This window comes from Nuphar pumila, chromosome 11 (genome assembly GCF_984573655.1).
Source record: "Nuphar pumila chromosome 11, dmNupPumi1.hap1.1, whole genome shotgun sequence".
Taxonomy (NCBI): domain Eukaryota; kingdom Viridiplantae; phylum Streptophyta; class Magnoliopsida; order Nymphaeales; family Nymphaeaceae; genus Nuphar; species Nuphar pumila.
In genome coordinates, this window is record NC_143259.1 from 1804684 (window position 1) to 1828276 (window position 23593).

The window sequence follows — 23593 nt, forward strand, 5'->3', positions numbered from 1 at the left end:
TCATCTGTAAGTCCAGACCTAAAAATAATATAAAAAGCAAATTTAGATTGAGATATCAAATACTCCCAGGGAAATAAGCAACTTCAATTCCTAAAATATATCACAATAAACCTAAACCAATCCTTTCAAAATGAGTTTTAAGAAGCTTTTTAATGTTTTCAACTTCCCATTTGTCGCCTCCGGTGATGATCATGTCATTAATATAGAGAATAATAATAATAATCCCTGCATTAGAATTCTTAATAAACAAAGCAGTGTCAGTCAAAAAAGATCGAAAATCAATATCAATCATATGACTAAATCTGTCGTACCAGGCTTTCGGTGCTTGTTTAAGACCATAAAGTGTTTTACCCTTAGGGATACTAATACCAGATGGGGCTTCCATGTACACTTCTTCAACTAGATTTTCATTAAGAAAAACATTTTTGACATCCATTCGAAATATGAATCATTTTCTAATGGAGGCCAAAGCTATTAATGCTCTTACAATGGTCATACGAGCAACTAGGATAAAAGTTTCTTCATAATTGATGTCATACTCATGGGCATATCCTTTGGCCACTAATCAGGCTTTATACCTTTCAAGAGTTTCATCACTCTTGATTTTGACTTTGTAAACTCATAGATAGCCTATAGGTTTCTTATCTAGAGGAATATCTTAAATAGTCCAAGTGTTAGCCTTTTCTAATGCGTCCAATTCTGCCTTTATGGCATCTACCCATTTTATATGGTTTTTGGCTTGAGAATATGATGACTGTTCTACATATGATTATATTAATGCAATGACTGCCCTGTATGTGGGTGAAAAAGATTCATATAACACAAATTTTTCAGGAGGTCTAGAAATTCTGGATAACTTTCGGGTTGGTATTTCGAAATATTTTTCTAATGCACATGGAAGATTTAACTCTCTACGTCTAGAATATTGTAGACTAACGTCCCTATGGGTTTACTCTTCATTATCAACATTATGTTCAAAGTCAATAGTACTTTGATCATTGTCAAAATCACATTCAAGATGACATTTATTAGATTTTGAAGTCAAATCTATTAAAAATGAATATTTAGTGATTTTCTTGGGTTTTTCAAATTCAAAAAAACTTTCTTTCTCTAGGAAAGATACATTTCTTGATACATATAATTTTTCATTTTGGAAATCAAAACACCTATAGCCTTTTTTATTATCGGCGTATCCTAAGAAGGCACAAGGAATCACACGAAGAGAGAGTTTGTCATTCTTGTTGGTGAAAACAAAGCACTTGCATCCAAAGACTCTTAATCTAGAATAATCAGGAGATAAGTTGACAAGTTTTTCAATTGAAGTTATATTTTTCAAAGAAAAATATGACATTCAATTAATAAGATAAGTAGCAGTTAGGGCAGCTTCTACGCAAAATTCTTTTGGAACTTGGTTTGTTATTAATAAAGTCCTAGTGGTTTCCATGATGTATCGATGTTTACATTCGGCCAAGCCATTTTTTTATGTTGTGTGTGGACTAGATCTTTGATGTGTGATGCCATGTAAGTTGAGATAGTCCTTGAATTCTTTGGACATAAATTCTCCCCCTGAATCAGTGCAAAAAATGGAAATGTCATTTTGAAATTTATTTTTAACCATTTTATGAAATGTTTGAAAGTGTAAAAAAACCTCATATTTATACCTAGAAAAATCATCGACAAAAATTACATAATATGAATGGACCTTTTGAAATAACTGATGCAGCACCCCAAACATCCGAATGTATTAATTCAAGTGACCTAGAGGAAACAAAAGTTATATCATGAAATGGTAATCTTTTCATTTTGCCAGGAATACAATCTTTACAAGTAAAACCTTCTAAATTACAAAATTTTCCTTAACTTAAAAATTGTTGGATTTTAGACATATGAGGATGACCAAGTCTTTTGTGTCACAACTCCAACTCTAGTTTTTGAACATTATAACAGAAAGCATTCTTAGGCAATTGCAAAAAATCCATATAATAGAGTCATCTTTCTCTATGGCCTTCCCCAATCAGCTTTCCTGACTGACGATCCTGTACCCAACAACCATAAGAAGAGAATGAGATATTACACCTATAATCAAATATTTGAGAAATAGACAAGAGGTTTAAATTTAGTTTAGGAATATATCTAACTTCTGGAATAAAAAAATTTGTTTTATGAAAATTTTTAAAATTTTCTATTCCTTCTATTTCAAGAGAGGTACCTTCAGCTGTGAAAACTTTTGACATACTTGAGTTATTTTTAAGACATTCGGATAGGCTATTGACATTTGGGGTCATATGAAAAGAAGCACCAGAGTCAAGGAGACAAGGAAAGTTACCGGGATTGGAGAATGATGAAACAACTGCTCCAGTTGAGGAGGATGTTCCTTTGAGAAGGGGTTAAAGAATATCCATTAATTGAGCCATAGATACCAGTGTACCTTGATCATTTGATTCTGATCCGACAGATGCAACTTTTTTGTCATCTATTCTTTTTAGCGTTTTTTTTTAGCTTAGGACATTGAGGCTTATAGTGTTCTAACTCATGACATTGATGGCAAATGACTTTTCTTTTGTCAAAATCACCACTTTGTCTTCCAAAATGAATGAGGTGGCCTATAAGTGTGCACATAGTTACCCGGTCTAGACACAGCTAGAACAAAATCATCTTTAGATTTTAGAATATTATTCCTAAGTCTGTTATGCTCCATAGTCAGTTCCTCTATAATATCAATGATAGAGGGAACCTTTCGTCAATGTAAAAGAGCCGATTTGGTCGACTCAAATTCCGGTCTTAAACCGTTTATAAATTGATAACTATGTCACACAGACTCTTCTAACATGGCACCGCACCCGCACCCAGGCATGTGCGACACTTGGACACAACTTCCTTTGTGTTGGGTGAAGTCAACCACACTGAGGTCTATTTCTATTCAAAAGTGGGTTCAATTAACCCTAATCAAGTCCATTTTTATCTATATTATATATATAAATACATAAATGCACACAAATACACATAGTGTTAACTTAAAACTGTTATAAATTATATATATCCTCCCCGCACCCAAGTTTTTTTAAAGTGCTGCATCGCCACATCCGCACCCGCACTTGCATCTGCACCCGCACCTATGTGACATATTGATAAAAATATTCCATATCGAGTTGCTTTTGGCGAAGCTCGATATCTTCAGAACAATGCCATTTTGGCTTAAGAATAACTAATTCATGAGATTTTCACTAAACTTAGTGGAGAAGAATGGTCAAGAAGAAGATTGCACACTTGTTGCCTCCAAACCGGGACACTATATCAAGCCATATAGACCTCCTCATTTTAATAAGAATAGAGGAAAGTCAAAAATAATTTATCATAATTGTCATGAACCCGGTCATATTAGGCCTCAATGTCCTAAATTCAAATATAGACCTCAAGAAAAACGAGTTGCCGCCGTACCGTCAAAACAAGACGAGGATACTCTGAATCTCAAAGATCTCACCAAATCATTATCCCAATTGATAGGTATTGCAACCACTGCTTAAAAGATCTACGGCCATTGCATCTTCTTCTACTCCTGGTAAGTGCTCTTGGTTTGCTGATTCAGGAGCTTCATTTCATATGACCCCACACAAGTCTATTTTATCCGAGTATAAATCTAACTCAAATGCATCCTTTGTTTTCACTGCTGATAGCACTTCCGTGAAAATAGAGGGTGTTGAAATTTTTTAAAACGATTTGTCAAAACACAAGTTTTATATTCCAAAAGTGAGACTTATCCCAAAACCTCACCTTAATTTACATTTTGTTTCTCAAATCTTGGATCATGGATGTGATGTCATATTCTCATTAAATAAATGTTGGGTGCAGGATCGTCAATCCAAAAAATTGATTGAGGAAGGTTCTAGGCAAGGAGATCTTTATTATATGAATTTTCTTTGTATTCAAAATGAAATATTTTGTAATATTGCCCAAACAAAAGATATAAAAACTTGACAGCATAGACTTGGGCATCCAAATATAAGCAAGTTAAATTTTGTACCAATTACTAAGAATCTTTACAAAGATAATTTTGAATTTAAAGAATGTTTACTTGAAAAAATGACATCCTTGCCTTATGGACAAAGAACCTTTTGACTTGGTTCATTCGGATGTGGGGTCCTGCTCCTATAGTTTCTAAAGGAGGATTCTCCTACTATGTTATGTTTGTTGATGATTTCACTAGATATTGTTGGATTTATTTCCTTAAGTTCAAGTCTGATGTATTTGGAACTTTTAAAAACTTTCATAACATGATCAAAAATCAATTTGAGAGTAACATCAAAATCCTCAGAACTAATTCTGGGGGAGAATATTTGTCAAATGAATTTAAACAATTTTTAGAAAATAAAGGAATTTTACATCAAAGATTGTGTCCTAGAACTCCACAACAAAATGAGATTTCAGAAAGAAAACATATGCATATTATGAAAACTACAAGGACACTACTTATTGTTAAGAATGTTCCTAAGAATCTTTGGGTTGAAGTTGTTTTAACCTCAGTATATCTCATAAATAGGATGCCGTCAAAAACCTTGTCAAATAAAATTCCTTTTGAAAAATTATTCAAATACCAACATGACTCTCAAAGACCGAGAATCGTTTGTTGCAAATGTTATGTTTTAAATTATAAAGGAGATAAACTATCTTCTAAAGCCATTTCTTGTGCGTTCATTGGTTATTCTAAAACACAAAAAAGGGAATTCCAAATAAATTTGTCTTATGACTCATTTTCTCCTAAACATAGAGCATATCTTATAGCTATTCACTCATGTTTTGAACCCTCATGTTACAATGAAGGAAAAATTTTACCCGAATGGGTAAAAGCTATTCATATAAAATTAGATGCTCTTGAAGAAGCCAATACTTGGGAAATTCTAAATCTACCCATCGAAAAGAAAACCAAAGGTTGTAGATGGGTTTTTAAAGTCAAGACGAAGAGTAATGGATCCTTGGAAAGACATAAAGTTAGACTAGTTGCCAAAGGTTATTCTCAAGAATACAGAATAGACTACGAAGAAACCTTTGCTCTTGTTGCCAGAGCGACTACTGTTCGAATTCTTGTAGCTATTGCAACTATTAAAAATTGAAAAATATTTCAAATGGATGTTAAAAATGTGTTTTTAAATGATAATCTCAATGACGAAATATACATGGACGTTCCACCTGGATTCAAGGTTTTAAAACCCGTGACTCGAAACTCGACTCGTTCTTTAATGACTCGTGACTCGACGAGTCAACTCGGTGACTCGGACCGGGTTTTGTTAACTTTTGATTTTAAAAGAAAAACAATATATAATTTGTCTAAAACCATGTTTTTGAGTAAACATAGTCTCCAAATGTCTGTAAGAATATAAAAACAACTGCTAAGAGCTATAGAGGTTTGCTTGAATAATTGAATTTGATATCTATACAAGCACTTTGACTAATTCATGACTTGAATTAGAGGATTTGGTCACCATGAGTTCAGTCTGCTACTACCTAAGGTTCCTAAAATGGCCAATCATATATGATAGCTTGTTTTAAAAGTTTTAATTCCCTCTCTAACAAATCCATAAATGTAAAACAGGGATATATGTGCATATTGAAAGTTTACAGAATGCCCAATATCAACATAAATAAGCAATTTTCTCATGTATAAAACTATGCAGGAAATATATTAATGGCACAACTATAAAAAGACTACTAATATTTGAATATGTACAATGCTTGTTCACATAACAAATGGATGATGAAACCTAAATGTGACTTCCCATAGGCACAGTTGACCCGCCATATATAGTGAGAATCATTTCTTTAAAATATTTTGCTAGAATAAGTTGATAACACACGGTGAACAGTAGTTCGAACAACATGGCGATTTTATTCTATGGATTTAAATGCTTTTTTATCTTTAAATGATTTTTATTTTCTTTTTTATACAAAATCTGGGGGTAACCCTTGTTAAAATATATGTACTTATATATTTCGAAACTGTAATTTGAAACTCAAAAAACAAATTTAAAACATCCCAAAACTCGCCCGAGTCAGGCCGAGTCAAGCCTGAGTTTTGGCAAACCGAGTTTGCCTTGCCGGGTTGACTCGCTGGAGGGGCGAGCCGAGCCGAGTCAGCCAAGTCAACGAGTTGACTCAGCGAGTTTTAAAACACTGCCTGGATTGATAGTTCATTTAGGTAAAGTGCTTAAATTAAAAAAGGCATTGTATGACCTCAAACAAGCACCTAAAGCTTGGTTTGACACTTTCAACAATGTTATTACAAGATATGGTTTTATACCATGCTATACTGACACAACCTTATTTATCAAGAATTCTTCTACAAGAATTATAATTTTACTTTTATATGTTGATGACATGTTGATTATAGGTAGTGACAAAGAAGGAATCAAGAAAGTAAAACAATTTTTGAAAATTTCTTTTGAAATGACTGATCTTAGATTCCTAACATTCTTTCTTGGTATAGAAGTATCGTATTCTAACAAAGGGTATATATTGTTACAAACAAAATTTGCTTTAGATATCATTGACCGGTCAAGATTATCAGATGACAAAGTTGTTGACACTCCAAAGATTGCCGGAATGAAGATATGAGTTGATGATGGAGTTTAGTTGGACAATCCAACTCCTTTCAGACAACTTATGGAATCTCTCATGTATTTAAGTATTACAAGACCCGACATAGCTCATGTTGTATATATAGCCAGTCAATTTTAACATGCTCCAACATCAGCTCATATGAGTGCAACCATGAGAATCATCGAATACATCGGAGGCACAATAAATAAGGGAGTTTTCCTATCCTCTTCTTCCTCATTAAATCTTAATGCATATTCAGATGCTGATTAGAGAGGGGATCCAAATAACTGGCGCTCAACAACTGGCTTTTGTGTGTTTCTAGGTGAATCCTTGATTTCATGGAAGTGCAAGAAACAACAAAAGGTATCAAATGTAATCTACGGAAGCTGAATATAGAGCAATGGCGACTACTACCATGAAAATCGTGTGGCTCTAACAACTAATTTCAGATATGGGAATTCACCTTCAGAATCCTACAAGATTGTGCTGTGACAACAAGAGCTCTATATACATTGCTTGAAATCATATGTTTCATGAAAGAACTAAGCATATAGAGAAAGACTGTCACTTTGTTAGTGAAGAATACTTAAAAAAGACTATTGATCTTCCCTACGTGACATCAGAATATCAACTTGCTGATTTCTTTACCAAGGCACTATACTCACCAAGATTCAACTTTTTACTTGACAAACTTTTGAAGATTACACCATAAGTTTGAGGGAGACTGTTAAGAATATATGTTTAAAGTATATACATATATGCTTTTGTAATATATATTTTTATCTTATATATATACTCTTCGTGATACAAGAGTATGCGTATATATAAATATATATTTAAAGTATATATACGTATACGCTTTTGTAATATGTATTTTTATCTCTCTTCTTTTCTTCTTTTCTTCTTTTCTTCTTTTACTTTTTCTGTTTGCCTTTTTTTGTACAGTCAGTAGTCAGACTTTTTCTTTTTGTCTTCTGTACTGTCAATAGTCAAATGTTGACTATTTGACCAAGCCATTGGGCTGTTCCCAACGGCTCTAGTTAGAACCGTTGGGAGTAGCCCAACAGCTATTTCAGCCCCATTGTAACTTATAAATAAGGGCAGTTGTGCCCATTGTAATATTATCTTTTTTGTGAGAGCTTTTCTCTCAATAATACTCACCATTATTGTGCATTAGTGCACTTCTTGATATTTGTGCCTTAGAGCACATTGTGTTGTTTTCATCTCAGTGCATTTAATGAGTGAATGTTCTTATCAATTTTTTTACAAACTTGATTATTTGTGAGACTCTTTGCAGAATTATGTGTACACCTCAAATCATCTTATCAATCTACAACTATGTCACATGGGTGCGGGTGCAGCGATGCGGCACTTTAAAAAAACTTTGGGTGCGGGGGTGCGGGAGGGTATATATATATATATATATATATATATATATATATATATATATATATATATATATTAGAGAGAGAAGTACGCAGTTACAGAGGAAGAATAGGGAAACTAGAAAGAGATTGAGAGAGACAGAGAGAGAGTTAGCCGAGAAGAGAGATTGAGAGACAAGAGGAGAGAGAGATTGAAGGAGAGAGAGAGAGAATGCGTACCTAGGTTGGAGATGGAGAGGAGGCATCGCCGAACGGTGGTAGCTCGTAGTCATCACCGGCGTCGGGGTCGAGAGAAGAGAAAAAAAATCTTTTGCCCTAATCCTCCTCTCAGCCCATTTCATCGAGCCCTTTTTTCTTAAGTCCAAAATTTGGACATTTATGACCCTAAATGTGGCGGGTTGACCGCACCGGGTGCCGCACCCGCATCGTGTCGCGTCGCGTCGACCCGAGTGCGCCACCTTGTTGGCCGAATCCTTGAGACATAGATCTACAATTATCAAAGTTTATGTGTGTCGTGTTGACACCAGTCTTAGATTTGATTGATAGTTGATTCGCCTATGAATCTATATATCCTTTTGTTGGTTCAAAGATATTTGTTGGGGTGAGTTGTGTGCACCACGTTTTATGTCAGTTTAGATTGTCAACTTATAGTTTGACTCTAACTGACAATTGTTTGATCTCTGGATTTGAGTGTGGTGTTTCACTCATTTGTTGTAAGACTATTATTACTATGGATGCTTATAACTCTGTTTATCTGTGATGGCTATTTATTTTTGAAACCATGGTGTTTCGAAAGATGGTTAAAATTGATATTCTTATTGATAACATTAGTATGTTTCCATTACAAGCTTTCTTATCTCGAGTGTCTTTTCTTTTTATGCCTCTTATCTAAGCGTCATTATATTTAGACAAGCGATGTTTGTTCACACCTTCATATGTGTTTTTAGCCCTTTGTTGGCATTGAGATTATACTCTTAATTTAGTCATTGATACACTTAATTTTTTAGTGTCATTATACGTAGACAAAAGATATTTATTCACACCTTCATGTGTGTTTTTAGCTCATTGTTGGCATTATACACTCGATTTTTTAGTGTCATTATAGGTAGACAAGAAATGTCTATTCACACCTTCGTGTATGATTTTAGCCCTTTGTTGGCATTATGCTCGTGTTCTAGTCGTTGATACACTTGTATTTAAGTGTCATTATATGTGGACAAGAAATGTTTATACACACCTTCGTGTGTCTTTGGCCCTTTAGTGGCATGATGATTATGCTCATGTTCTAGTCGCTGATACACTTGATGTTTGAGGTTTAGAGGCCTAGGAGGTGATTGATTGTTGTAGTTAAACTAGTGTTTTAATTTGATTCATTCATTATGATGTATGAAATTTTTAAAATCTATAATCAATTTTTCTAAACTCATTTTTTCTTTTATGAGAAATGGTTGTTGAAATATTTTCATGCATTTTGCATTGTATATGCTTTAGTTGCATGAGTTATCTCATGATTAATTGTCTTGCATAAGGTTATGTTTTTTCAAGCATATATTCAATAAACAAATATATATATTTTTTTCTTGTGTTGCCCTTTGTTGGCTCTTTGTATTGTCCCATAGTGGATTTGTACTTATGCATTTTTATGCTTGTATTGTGCCTTCGTATTTTTGTGTTGTTCATGCTTAGACTTGTATGCGTTTTTGCACTTTGTTTTTTGTAATTTTGCATATTTCATTACATGTTTTTCTAAGCATTTCATTAGTAAAATCTCTTATGTGTATGCCCATAGTGGCTATTGTTTTTATTTGACACTTGGTATTTATCTTTTGAAAAATTAATGTTTCTTTAACACTCTTGTCATTTATGTCTTCTGTTGTGTAAAATTGTGTTGTGATTTTAACTCTTTTGTGAGTTCTTTCTATAATAATCATGTCTTTTATGTGATAAATATATGTGTATTCACTTTAAATAATGCATGTTTTCATGTATGATTAAAATGATAAAAGTTTATTTTATTTGAAATTAATGTTTTGTTTTCTTTAAATGATGTTAAATTAAATAGTTTTATATTGTGTGATTGGCCATCCTCTCTCCATAATATATAGCTAATATAACTATCCTTTGAGATCTTCTTAAGATATATTTTTGTATAGTTGGGTGTTTTGTTAGGTCTATTTACAGGTTTTCAAGGATTGATCATAATTAAAAAAACCTTGTGTAATGGAGCATATGATAGAGCACCTCACGAAGGAAGCAATGAATGAAAGAAATTGATGAAGACAAAAAATATTTTATGAAGGGGGGTGTTAAGATTAAATGTAACCTTTTGTATGTATGTGTATACATATGTATATATGTATATATTGGGGACTAAGTCACACAAGTTGACTTAGAGTGATGGGTAGTATTAGGGTTGTGTATTATTATTCTTTGAAGTATTGTAGTGAGGCTTGAATGTAATTTTATTTTGTATTTCTTTTCATGTTCATTATGAATAAAATCATTTATTTACATTTTGATGTGTATCCTTTAATTCTCAAGTTTGTTGTTCAAATGTATAATGTTTTGAGTTTTGGAGATTATCATGGAGTGCATTGGAATCCACACCATTTTGTGACAAATACATCCTCAACTAATACAATTCCAACATCCATGAATCATAATCACCCACAAGAACCTGTTATCTTTAAGTTTTCAGAGACAATAATAAGACTAAGATGAGTGGTAAAGAAATAAACACCACTGCCACCACTATTGCCACCACCACCACCAACTGAATAAAAATAGCAGCAACAACAACAAAAATGAACACACAAAAACAATGTATAATTATGATGACGAAATCCAGTCACCGAGAGAAGCCAACATCAAAAACAATTTCAGGATTTCATGATCCATACACATAAACAAAAGAGAAGAACAATGAAACAAGTGGCAGGGAATGTTAGTCCACGCCTATCCTAACCATGCATACACAGATTCATATGTGCAACATGATGTAGACTAAGAATCTAAAGGAATATAAGTCAATTACAGACTCGAGTCACGTGCAATGCAAAGCACATAGATCAGAGACAGAAAACAACCAAAGACATTCATTCTTCATAATTATCCATAAATATACCTGAAGATTCTTTTCTCCACTCCAGTAAACAAGTGTTGCCGTAGAGATGCAAACTATATTATCAAGGACTGATCTTGCTTCATTTTTCTCTCCACAAAAGCTCATTAGAATCTCTCTGGAAGGAAGGCCCGAATGCAACTTTTGACCTTCCAGCCCGAGCATGGAGGTATGACCTTTGCCACTGTCTAGCGGCATTAAATATGTAGCCATCCATCTTGAAAGAAACCATATCACTGCCTGTACTAAGATACATCAGGAATCACCAAAAAGTAAAAAGAGCTAGTTTGCTCGGAGTCTGCGTAATAGAGATCTGCGCTTATCACAGGAAAAAAATTTGCAAAGCTAGATGAAACTATTGAAGTTTGATGGAAAGCACACTTGCATATTTTTGAAAATTCAAACAGCAGAATTCTTCTCTTGACAGAGATCAAGAGTCCTTGATAGCTTCTGCAGATGATTATCAAAACTAGTTATTTTACACCATTATTAACAGTCAATCACAGTAAGAGTATACATGTGAATTCACCTTGCATCTTCCAACAAAAATTAAACAAGCAAGAAATACCTACTATCATCAAACAAAGTCAAGACAACTCAGTCAGGCCATAAATTTGGAGCAACACATTTTCGCTCTCCATTTTTTATTAGGGATGCAAATGGGTCAGATCCAGGATGGAGGTTTTGGAATTTTACTCTCCCATGTATTTAGCTATTCCTGATCCGAACCGTTTGCATGCCTACTTTTTAATCTAAGCATCAAATAAACAAAGTAATATGCACAAAAAGAAATGAGTTTGATCTATCTCACATAGGTGACACAGAAATTTCAAAACACTTGGGTGCATGGGTGAGGATATCTTTTCTTTTTTTTATAGGCAATTATCGTGTATTTTTACACTTATATGGATTTGCTCTTCATTGTCATCATTGTGTTCGAGATCAATAGTACTTTGATCATTGCCAAAGTCACATTCAATATCACATTCAATAGGCTTTGAGGTCAAATCTATTAGGAAAGAATATTCAGTAACTTAGGTTTTTCAAAATCAAAAAAGTTTTTTTTTAAGGAAAGATACATTTCTTGATACACATAGTTGTTCATTTTGAAAGTAAAAACACCTATAGCCTTTTTTATTATCAGCATATCCTAAAAAAAACATAGAAAATCACACAGGGAGAGAGTTTGTCATTTTTGTTAGTGGAAACAAAGCACTTGCATCCAAACTCGAGATGACCTTTTGGTGGATACTTCAAAATATTTTTCTAGTGCACATGGAAGATTTGACTCTCTTCGTCTAGAATATTGTAAACCAACATCCTTGTGGATTTGCTCTTCATTGTCATCATTGTGTTTGAGATCAATAGTACATTGATCATTGCCAAAGTCACATTCAATAGGCTTTGAGGTCAAATCTATTAGGAAAGAATATTCAGTGACTTCCTTAGGTTTTTCAAAATCAAAGAAGCTTTCTTTTTCAAGGAAATATACATTTCATGATACATATAATTGTTCATTTTCATTTTGAAAATCAAAACACCTATAGCCTTTTTTATTATCGGCATATCCTAAAAAGGTACAGGGAATCGCACAGGGAAAGAGTTTGCCATTTTTGTTAGTGAAAACAAAGCACTTGCATCCAAACTCTCTCAATCTAAAGTAATCCGAAGAAAGATTCACAAGTTTTTCAATTGGATTTATATTTTTCAAAGAAGAAGATGACATTCGATTAATAAGATAAGTAGCAGTTAGGACACCTTCTGCCCAAAATTCCTTTGGAACATGATTTGCTATTAATGAGAAGAAAATGAGACATTACATCCATAATTAGTTATTTGAAAAACAGATAAAAGATTTAAATTTAGTTTAGGAATATATCAAACTTCTGAAATAAAAAAAATCTTAATTTTATGGACCTTTTTAAAATTTCTTATTCCTTCTATTTCAAGAGAGGTTCCATCAGCTGTAAAACCTTTTGACACACTTGACTTATTTTTAAAACATTCAGATAAGCTACTGTCGTTTGGGGTCATATGAAAAGAAGCACCATAGTCAAGAAGCCAAGGAAAGTTACCTTGATCGAAAAAGGATCAAACAACTGCTCCTGCTCTAGTTGAGGCTTTAAATGAGGAGGAAGCTCCTTTGATAAGGGGTTGGAGAATCTTCATTAATTGAGCTATAGAAACCGGTGCATCTTGATCTTTGGATTCTGATCCAACAGTCGCGGCTCTCTTTTCTCTTAGTTGTTTAAGTTTAGGACAGTGAGGCCTATAGTGCCCCGGTTCATGACAATGGTGACAAATGTCTTTTCTCTTATCAAAGTCACCATTTTGTCTATTGAAATGAGGTGGCTTATAAGAGCGTACATGATTACCCGATCTAGACACAGCTAGAACGGAATTATCTTTTGGTTTTGTAGTATTCTTTTTTATTTTGTTTTCCTCTATAATTAGTTCCTCTATAGTATCGATAGAGAAAATTTTCCTCGATAAAGAAGAGTCGATTTAGTCGACTCAAATTCCCATCTTAAACAGTTTATAAATCGATCAAAATGATTCATATCAAGTTGTTTTTTATGGATCTCAATGTCTTCGGGACAATGCCATTTTGACTCTAAAAGAGCTAATTCCTCCCAAAGTTTGGACAACTCTTTGTAATATTCTCGAATGGTTTTATCTTTTTGAGTCATTTTCCGAACTTTGTCTTGTAAACTGCACACATGTGCAATATCTTTAAGGGAATAGATATTTTTAAGATATTCCCAAGCCTTATCGGCATGCTCGAACTTAGCAAGAATAGAGCATTTTTTAATGTCTACGTTATTAATTAGCTATAACATAATTTTTGCATGCCCTATCCTCCATTCTTTCAATTTCTTTTCATAAGTAGCTAATGCATTTCTCTTCTCCTCTTCAATTAGAGGAACTTCTTTATCACCCTCTATTTTGGTGAGAGATGGTTTAGGTTCCAAATCGGAACTATCCACTATACCCCATAGCCCTTTTACCCAAATGTGGTGCTTCATAATCGAAGCCCACATTACATAATTAGTATCATTTAGCTCCATGGGTATGATAGTGATCTTATCATTATCATTTGTCTTTTACATGGGTGAGAAAGGAATAGATGAGAGAAGAGAAAGAGAAAAGAGGAGAAAAGAGTATAAGAGAGACAATGAAATACAATTTTTTGTAGCAAAAAGTTTTTTCAATAGCCTCCTTTCTTCAAACGAATCTTCTTGAGCCAAGAACAAGGTGATGAAACAACTTTTGCAAGTGAGGCACGAAAAACAAGGCAAAAAATCTTCGAGATCTAAGATCTCCACGGCTCTAATACCTTGTAATGAAATGGTGGTCTTCCACAAACACACTTGAATCCACCCAAAGAGAGTATAAAGACACTTTAAGAAAACCCATAAAAGGGTATAAAAGGAAGAACACAATAATGAAATAATAAATCTTTATTAATTATAAAATGCTTAAGAAGCATTGAGTACATTTTTTGAAGGGGATCACCCCTATTTATAAAGAATGGAAGAGAGGAGGGAGAGCTCATTTTGAGTTCTCCCATAGAGTCGTAGGACCCTAGTCCAATGACTCTAATTATAGTCGTTGGACTACGGTCCAACGACTATAACTAGGTCAAGTTCCAACTAGGAACTTGACTAGTTTATTAATCTAGTTCAAAATGAATTAGATACGAAAAAGAAGAAATAAAGAAAAAGAAAATAATAAAAGAAAATATTGTAATGAGATATTGCGGAAATATAAAGAGTGCTTATAAGCACTTACAACAATGAATAAAAGAGACAATATCACAAGTCCACTAAGGGACAATGCAAGCACAAGCCTTTAAGAAGGCAACAATATAAAAAGCCTCTTATTGAAAAGAGAGAGAGCTCTCAAAGATGATAATATACAAGGGGTTCGCCCCTATTTATACAAGAGGGAGAGGAGAGAAAAGGAGAGCCAAGGGCCTCAAAAGGAGAGCCCAAAAGGGGGCTTCCATGGAGTCGTTGGGAGCCCCCAACTGTCACATTTGTGACCGTTGGGGGCTCCAACGACTCAATGGTTGGAGCTCCTTTTGGTTCCTAAAAAATACAAAAAAAGGAAAATAAAAAATAAAAAAAGAAATTACATTTCAACAAAAATTAAAAATAGTTGTTTTCTAAAACAACTATGTGAAATTACAAAAATACCCCTATCGGGTATTGATGTAATATATATATATATATGTGTATATGTATGTATATATATATAAAGTACATTTTAACACCCCCCTCAAACTTTACGGGGAAATGACGAAAAGTTTGTCAAGAAGAAACATGAAGCGGAGAGACGTAAGAGCTTTAGTAAAGAACTCCGCCAACTGATATTCTGAAGTGACATACGGGAGAGCAATTGTTCCCTGTAAGTATTCGTCACGAACATAGTGGCAATCTATGTCACAGGGATTCGGCTAGGAGGGTGCCGCACCGGGTGCGGTCAACTCGATCCTGGGTGCGTTGACCGCACCCAGGATCATTAATGTCCATTTTAAAAAAAAAAAAAATTGCCCAAATGGGCTTCGAATTTTTTTTTAAAAAACTTTATGCTAGTCTGTCAGCTGCTGACAGACTAGCATAAAGTAAGTTTTTCAGTTTTCACGCACAGCTGCTGACAGCAGCTGTCAGCACAGCTGCAGCAGCTGTCTGTCAGCTGCTGACAGCAGCTGCCTGACAGTTGCAAAGTTTAAAAAAAAACCCGCCTATTCCCCAACCCCCTTTTTAAAAAAAAACCCCGCCTATTCCCCAACCCCCTTTATATATATATATATATATATATATATATATATATATATATATATATATATATATATATATATATTACTTATTACATTTTTGCCCCTGCCGCACCCCCGCACCCGGTTTTTTTGGAAGTGCCGAATCCCCGCACCCGCACCCGCACCCGCGCCCGCACCCGCACCCGCACCCGCACCCGCACCCATGTGACATAGGTGGCAATCCATTTCGATATGTTTGGTACGCTCATGGAAGGTATGATTGCTTGCAATATAGATGACACTCTTGTTGTCGCAACATAATTTTGAAGCTTCGGTAATATCAACCCCCATGTCTTTAAGCAGACTGCAAAGTCATACAAGTTCCATTGTCGTGGTTGTCATAGCCCGATACTCAGCTCCAGTAGATGATAGTGAAACTTTCTGCTGCTTCTTGCATCGCCAGGCAATCAAAGAGTCCCCTAAAAAGACACAAAAACCAGTAGTTGAGACTTGATCATTATGATTACCTCCCAATCTGCATCAGTATAAGCAAGAAGATTCAAGGAAGAAGAGGATGATAGAAATAGCCCTTTATTGATGGTGTTCTGAATGTAACGGATGATCCGGAGAACAACACTCATATGCACAGTTGTAGGAGCATGCTGAAATTGACTAACTGAATGAACCGCATGGATGATATCCGGTCTGGTGATAGTTAAATAGGTGAGAGACCCAATGAGTTGTCTGTAGGGTGTGGGATCTTCCAGAAGAACCCCATCCTCCAACTGTAATTTGGCATTAATAACCTCAGGAGTCTCTACTTTTTTGTCATCAGAAATCCCAGACTTAGAATATATATCTGCAGCAAGCTTCATCTGTGACAAAATATATCCAAAAGAAGAGTATGCAACTTCAATTCCAAGAAAGTATCTAAGAAAAACCTAAATCAGACATATCAAAATTATTTTTTAACATATTTTTAACATCAATAATACTATTTTGATCATTCCCAGTGATAATCATATCATCAACATAAAGTAACAATATTACGATACTAGTACTTGCATTTTTAACAAAAAGAGCATTGTCAGTATAACAAGAGTGAAATCCTAATTTTATCATGATATCACTGAAACGATCATACCAAGCCTTAGGGGCTTGTTTAAGGCCATACAATGCTTTTAAAAGCCAAAGTGTTTGACCTTAATATTAATTCCGGGTGGTGGATCCATGTAAACTTCTTCACTTAAACTTCCATTTAAAAGGCATTTTTTACATCAAGTTGATAAATAGGTCATTTTTTGGTTGATGCGACAGCTATTAAAGTCCTGACATTGGTCATTCAAGCTACGGGAGAGAATGTTTCTTCATAATCAATGCCATATTCTTGTGAGTATCCCTTAGCGACTAACCTAGCTTTATATCGTTCCAAAGAGCCATCACTTTTAGTTTTGACTTTGAAGACCCAATAGGTTTTTTGTGTGGGGGGTAAATTAACTATTTCTCAAGTATTAGCCTTTTTTAATGCATTTAGTTCAACTTGCATTGCTTCAACCCAATGTGGTATAGATTTAGCTTGATTATAGTGAGCGGGTTCAAAATAAGAATGTAGGGTTATTAAACATGCCCGATAGTTGGGTGTTAAGGAATCATAGGATACAAACCTATTTGGGGGTATTGATATTCTAGAAGAATGTCTAACTTGTGGTTCCTCAGTAGACTCAAAAATTTGAGAGTATTTTTTGAGGGCACTAATAGGGTTTTCTTGATTTCTTCTTGAGTAAACATTCATATTTGTATTATTATCATTTGAGGGTATTATATCAAGATGGGCCGCCTCACATGTATCTTCTATGTTTTCAAGGAAATCTTCTTGTATGTCATCAATAAGATCATATAAAAATATGTAATCAATTTCATTTGTTTCTTCTATTTTATCAAAACCATTCTCTTCTTCTAGAAATGTTACATCTTTCGAAACATATAGTTTATCATTCTTAAAATCATAACATCTATACCCCTTTTTATTTTCACCATATCCTAGAAAAACACATTCAATTGCTTTTGGAGACAACTTATCTCTCTTATGTAATAGGACAAAACATTTGCAACCAAAAATATGAAGACGATTGAAATCGGGTGAAAGTTTAAAGAGCTTTTCATAGGGAGAAGCATTTTTTAATTTAGAAGAGGGCATTCTATTAATTAGATAAGTTGCGGTTAGAACGGCTTCGGCCCAAAACTTCTTTGGAATATTTCTAGAAACAAGTAATGTTCTAGTGATTTCTACAATGTGCCTATTTTCCTTTCCGCTAGGCCATTTTGTTGAAGGGTCCTAGGACATGATTTTTTATAACAAATTTCATTTTGGGTTAAATAGTTTTGAAATTCGTGAGATAAATATTCACCACCGGAATCGGTTCTTAAAATAGATATGTTATTTTGGAATTGATTTTGAATTTTCTATGAAAATCTTTAAAGAAGGTAAATACTTCCGACTTATGACTAAGAAAATAAATCCAAACATACCGAGTAAAGTCATCAATAAAAGTAACATAATAAGAATAGCCCCCTTTAGACATAACCGGAGAAGGCCCCCAAACATCCGAATGCACCAATTTAAAAGGTCTTGATGAAACAAAAATTTTAGTTGGAAATGGAATAGACTTCATTTTTTCAAAAATACAATCTTTGCAACTAATTTTTTTTCCTTACAAAATTTGTTTCCAAAGGCAAAAAGATACATTTTGGAATAACTTGGATGACCAAGTCTTTTATGCCAAGTTTCCATATTTTTTTCTTGGACATAAGAACAAAAATAATTTGTAGGGAGATCGAGATGGTCCATATAATAGAGGTCTCCCTTTCTATGGCCTTATCCAATCCGCTTTCCGGACCGGAGATCCTGCACAAAGCAACCATTAGATGAGAAAGATATCTCACATCCATGGTCGGCAATTTGGGAGACCGGAAAAAGGTTTAAATTTAGTTTGGGAACAACTCTTACTTTTGGAACACAAAAATTTTGAGAATCTTTAAAAGAGCCAATACTTGAAATTTTTAAAAAGGTTCCATCGGCCGTAGAGGCACAAGAATCCTTTGAATTGGTGCAAACATCAATAAGTGCATTTTCATGGGGGGTCATATGAAAAGAGGCTTCGGAGTCAAGGATCCAAGAATACGTACCGGGTGATGATGTAGAAGCAATAGTCGCACCCGATGTGGAGGAAGAAGCTTTTAGAATTTGTTGGAGAGCCATAGATATTTGCCCAAGAGTCTCTTTAAGGTCATTATTCTTGCCTTCATCTTCTTTGGTGGTAGTTTCTTCAAGAGAGGCCACCTTAGGCTTGAAAGTTCGATTAAGCTTTGGGCAAGCGGGTTTGATGTGACCCGGCTAATAGCAATGATGACAAACAATCATTTTTCTTCCTCCATTATAGTTTCCTTGTTTCCCAAAATGAGGAGGTTTATAGGTTCTTACATTGTTACCGGGTTTGGATACGGCAAGCACTTCATCAATATGTTTACTCATGCCAAGCCTTGTCTCCTCTTGAGTGATTTCGACAATGGCATCCTCAATAGGAGGAAAAATAGATCTATGGATAACTGAGGATCTCACTTGCTCAAATTCGGGACGTAGCCCCAAAAGAAATTGAAACAATCGTTTTTGTTCCATTTGTTTTTGTCTTAATTCAATATCTTCCATAGAAACCCATTTTGGCTCTAAAAGAGCCAATTCATCACATAGCGGGTTTAGGGCACTATAATAGTCTTGAATGCTAGAATCACCTTGTTTGGTGGTTCTAATCTTTTCTTACAAAAAATATGCTCTTGCAAGATCCTTTTGGGTATACATACCCTTCATCAAGAACCAAGCCTCATTGGCTCGACGAAATTTAGATATATTAGCACATACCTTAAGCTCAACATTGTTCATAAACCACGCAAGGATTTTCGCGTGATTGTTTTCCCAATCTTCCACTTCTTTTTTATGATTTTCAATGGCCTTGAGGCGAGCATCTCCTTCAAGAGCCTTTTCTTGGCCTCCTTCGTTCTTCGTGAGCATAAGCTTAGGTTTCGAAACGGTACCCATGACAAAAACCTCAAAGTTTCTTTCCTTTGAGATTGTTTTCCATTGTCGATGCCCACATCATGTAATTCTTTCCATTGAGCTTGAAGGATAGGTCGATCTTTGCCTCCATGATGTTTCCAAGAAGTGAGAAGAGATACACAAAATATGAAATACACGAACCACACTTTTCCTTCAAGAATCGAGTGGCTCTGAAACCATGTAATGAGATATTGCGAAAGTATAAAGAGTGCTTATAAGCACTTACAACAATGAATAAAACAGACAATATCACAAGTCCACTAAGGGACAATGCAAGCACAAGCCTTTAAGAAGGCAACAATATAAAAAGCCTCTTATTGAAAAGAGAGAGAGCTCTCAAGGATGATAATATACAAGGGGTTCACCCCTATTTATACAAGAGGGAGAGGAGGGAAAAAGAGGGCCAAGGGCCATAAAAGGAGAGCCCAAAAGGGGGCTCCCATGGAGTCGTTGGGAGCCCCCAACGGTCACATTTGTGACCGTTGGGGGCTCCAATGACTCAATGGTTGGAGCCCCTTTTGGTTCCTAAAAAATACAAAAAAAGAAATTACATTTCAACAAAAATTAAAAATAGTTGTTTTCTAAAACAACTATGTGAAATTACAAAAATACTCCTATCGAGTATATATATATATATATATATATATATGAAGTACATTTTAACAAATATTATATATAATAATAATATATTATATTATATATATGTTACATACATATGTTACATTTTAACAGCCTCCTATTTGCTTCCCGCTTCCCGAGTCCCCCCAAAATTTGGATTGACCGCTTCCCGATTCGAATTCCTGTACCACTTCTCGTTTTTATTTCCGTTCTAGCAACAATGGTACAGATACTTTAAAAATAAAGTTGTGGTTGATATATATATATATATATAAACTTCTTGTTTACTCAAATATTGACTATATGGTGAACAGCATCGGCCTCTTGTACCAAATTACTTTTCAGAGTTTCATTTCTAAAAGAACCTAGAAATTATATATCTAAACTTCAAGGATTTTACAAAATAAATTTTTTTTGTATCATGCAGTTTTTCATTTTCTTGGGTTTTAGCCTCTCTCTCTCTCTCTCATATATTACTTTGTGTCACGACAAAGGGGTTGCATAATCCTCCTGTGGAGAAGTGTTGGCATTCTCTCTTATCTCAATTCTTTCTCCTCTCATGCCACACTTTTTCTCTCTTTTCTCTCCTTTTGACTATAAAATGAGTGTGTGTAGTTGTTTCTATGTATTTAATGTAACAAATTTTGACATGTCCAATACTGACACTCATATCAGTGTCACGTTACAGTAGACACCAAGTTATTTGAAAGTGAGTTTGTTAGAAGTAGAAATCACATGTATTTAAATACATGATGGACAATCACGTAAAAAAACTTCAAATGAGGTCCAATGAATGTTTTTTGGGGGTATTTCATTTATGGATAATGACAATGACAGCTCAAAGTGTGACCATTGTATCATTCATTGAGGTCATGCAACTGAATAAGGACCATCATCAGAAAGTGGAATAAATTACCTCCATCACTCGTGGGCTGAAAAATGAAGCTCTCATTTCTGGATCTAAACTCTGTTCAGCAAACCTTAGAATTGAGCTAAGAAATAAAGAAAAAGGAAGAGATAAGAAAAGGAAAGATATCTAATATCCTAAAAACCACAAAATATAGTTGTTTACTTGCAAATATAAAATGTTGAATGCTAATAAACTCTTAAACTAATAAAATGTTGCCAAAACAGTGACGTTAAAAGAAAGTGTCACAATAGGTTTTCTAAATTTGAAGGATTTTTCCAGCCCAGGCAACCTATGCATGTATCATGTCTAAAAGAGCATATATATATATATAATGTGTTTACATGCAATTGAGTACATACAACACATTATTCTATATTAGTAGCTTGCCTATTAGTTAGTAGCTATGGAACATGGATATGGATGCAGGTACGGGATATAATGTGGATTCGCTTGGTAGGATACAACATTTTTCAAAAATTAGGATTCAGGGACACGGCCGTACATATTATATATATTATGCATTAAAATTTAAAAGATATATAAGCATATTTTTACCATGTCAGACATTGTCATGATTGCAGGACACCATATTAAGCGCATCGGACACCTTGTCATGTGTGTCAAACATCAGGTCGTGTCTGTCTGACACTATGTTATGTGTCACACATGTGTCAACATGACAGATGTGTGCATAACTGCATACATAGTGTCAACATGTCGGACACAAATCGAATGGAATCCCATGTCCAGAACTGCTAAAATATGTGTATATATATAATTTTGTTGTAATAAGTAATGCCCATCAGGAGCATTTAAGTCTTTTTACTTTTTGTATATAGGTCTACCCTATAGGGACAAATTTGTATTTATTTATTTATTTTTTAGTTTTTTATAATTGCCTTGATTTGTGGGGCTCTTTTAGTTAGGTTCTTTTTGGACTAGTAAACATAGAGTTTACCAGTCAATAGAGTTGTTGGAACAGTCCAACAACTCTATTTCTAGTTGTTGGACTATTCCAACAACTCCATTGAGACTACCTCGTCTATAAATAAGGGTAAAAAAACCCATTTCTTTCTAATGTTTTTCCTAAGCATTGTACTCAATAAAGATGATATCTTTTTATGTTCTTGTGTTATTGTTTTGACTCTTTGAAATCTTGTAAGTGCACTTTGTGCTTGTGTAGTGACTTAGTGCTTTTGATTTTGTTCTTTATTGGACTTGTAATAGTGTTTTTGCACTTTGTATTTGTTTTTCTGCATATTTCATTACATGGTATTAGAGCCAAGAATTTTTTCTTGGTATTTTTTTCCTTTTTGGGGTATTGGGATTCTTTGGTTCAAGTTCGTGCTTCGTGAAGGAATCGTGATCGATGTATGGCTTGGATTCAAGGGAGATCTTGACCCGGTATGTATCTTAAATCTTTATTTTTATTCGAGTTGTCTATCTCATGCATTATGCATGAGAAAACACTCATTTTTCTTATTTTTGAAAAATTATTTATTATTTGTGTTAAAACTAAAATCTTTAAATACTTTTCAAATTTATTTTTGGATTTATTTTTTTAAATAGTTTATAATATTTATTTGGTCTTGTGAAATGATATTTATATATGTGTATTCTATATGACATCTAGTTTGAATCTTAGGTTTTTGAACTCTCTTTATTTAATATGTATGTATATGATCTAGTATTCTTGTAAGTGTATTTTTTCATAATTTTTAAATTCAAAAAATATGAATTTTAAACTAGATATTTAATTAAAATGATAAAAAAATCATGAAAAATATATTAAAATATAGGTGACATCAACTAGGTCTGGGCGTGGCCCAGAGCCCACTGACACGACCTATATCAGCCGATTATACTTTGAGAATTTTTTGTTTTTAACCTTTAAATTCGAGCGAAAATCAAACAAAATTCAGGTTAAATTCAATTAAAATTCGGAGGCGAAAATCAAGTATGTATACCGTTAGATGTGCCTCATAATTCTGAGCACGTTGGTGACCTGTTTTTCTGAAATCGAGTTACGGTTGGCCTGAAAATCGTATTTTTCAAAAATGACCTGCCTCTATTTTTGCTTTTTTCCTGGATTTGA

The 23593-nt window shown here is 34.2% G+C and overlaps 1 protein-coding gene across 1 annotated transcript in view; it reads right to left on the reverse strand.

Moving 5' to 3' along the window:
* The window catches only part of LOC149821586 (exportin-4 protein), a 96313-nt gene that overhangs the window by 7073 nt on the left and 65647 nt on the right, over positions 1-23593 (reverse strand). Inside the window, exons 18-19 of the mRNA XM_089981174.1 lie at positions 21505-21580; positions 11101-11337 (exon numbers count right to left, since the gene is read on the reverse strand). Coding sequence (XP_089837300.1) covers positions 11101-11337; positions 21505-21580 — 313 coding nt within the window. The remainder of the gene's footprint in view (positions 1-11100; positions 11338-21504; positions 21581-23593) is intronic.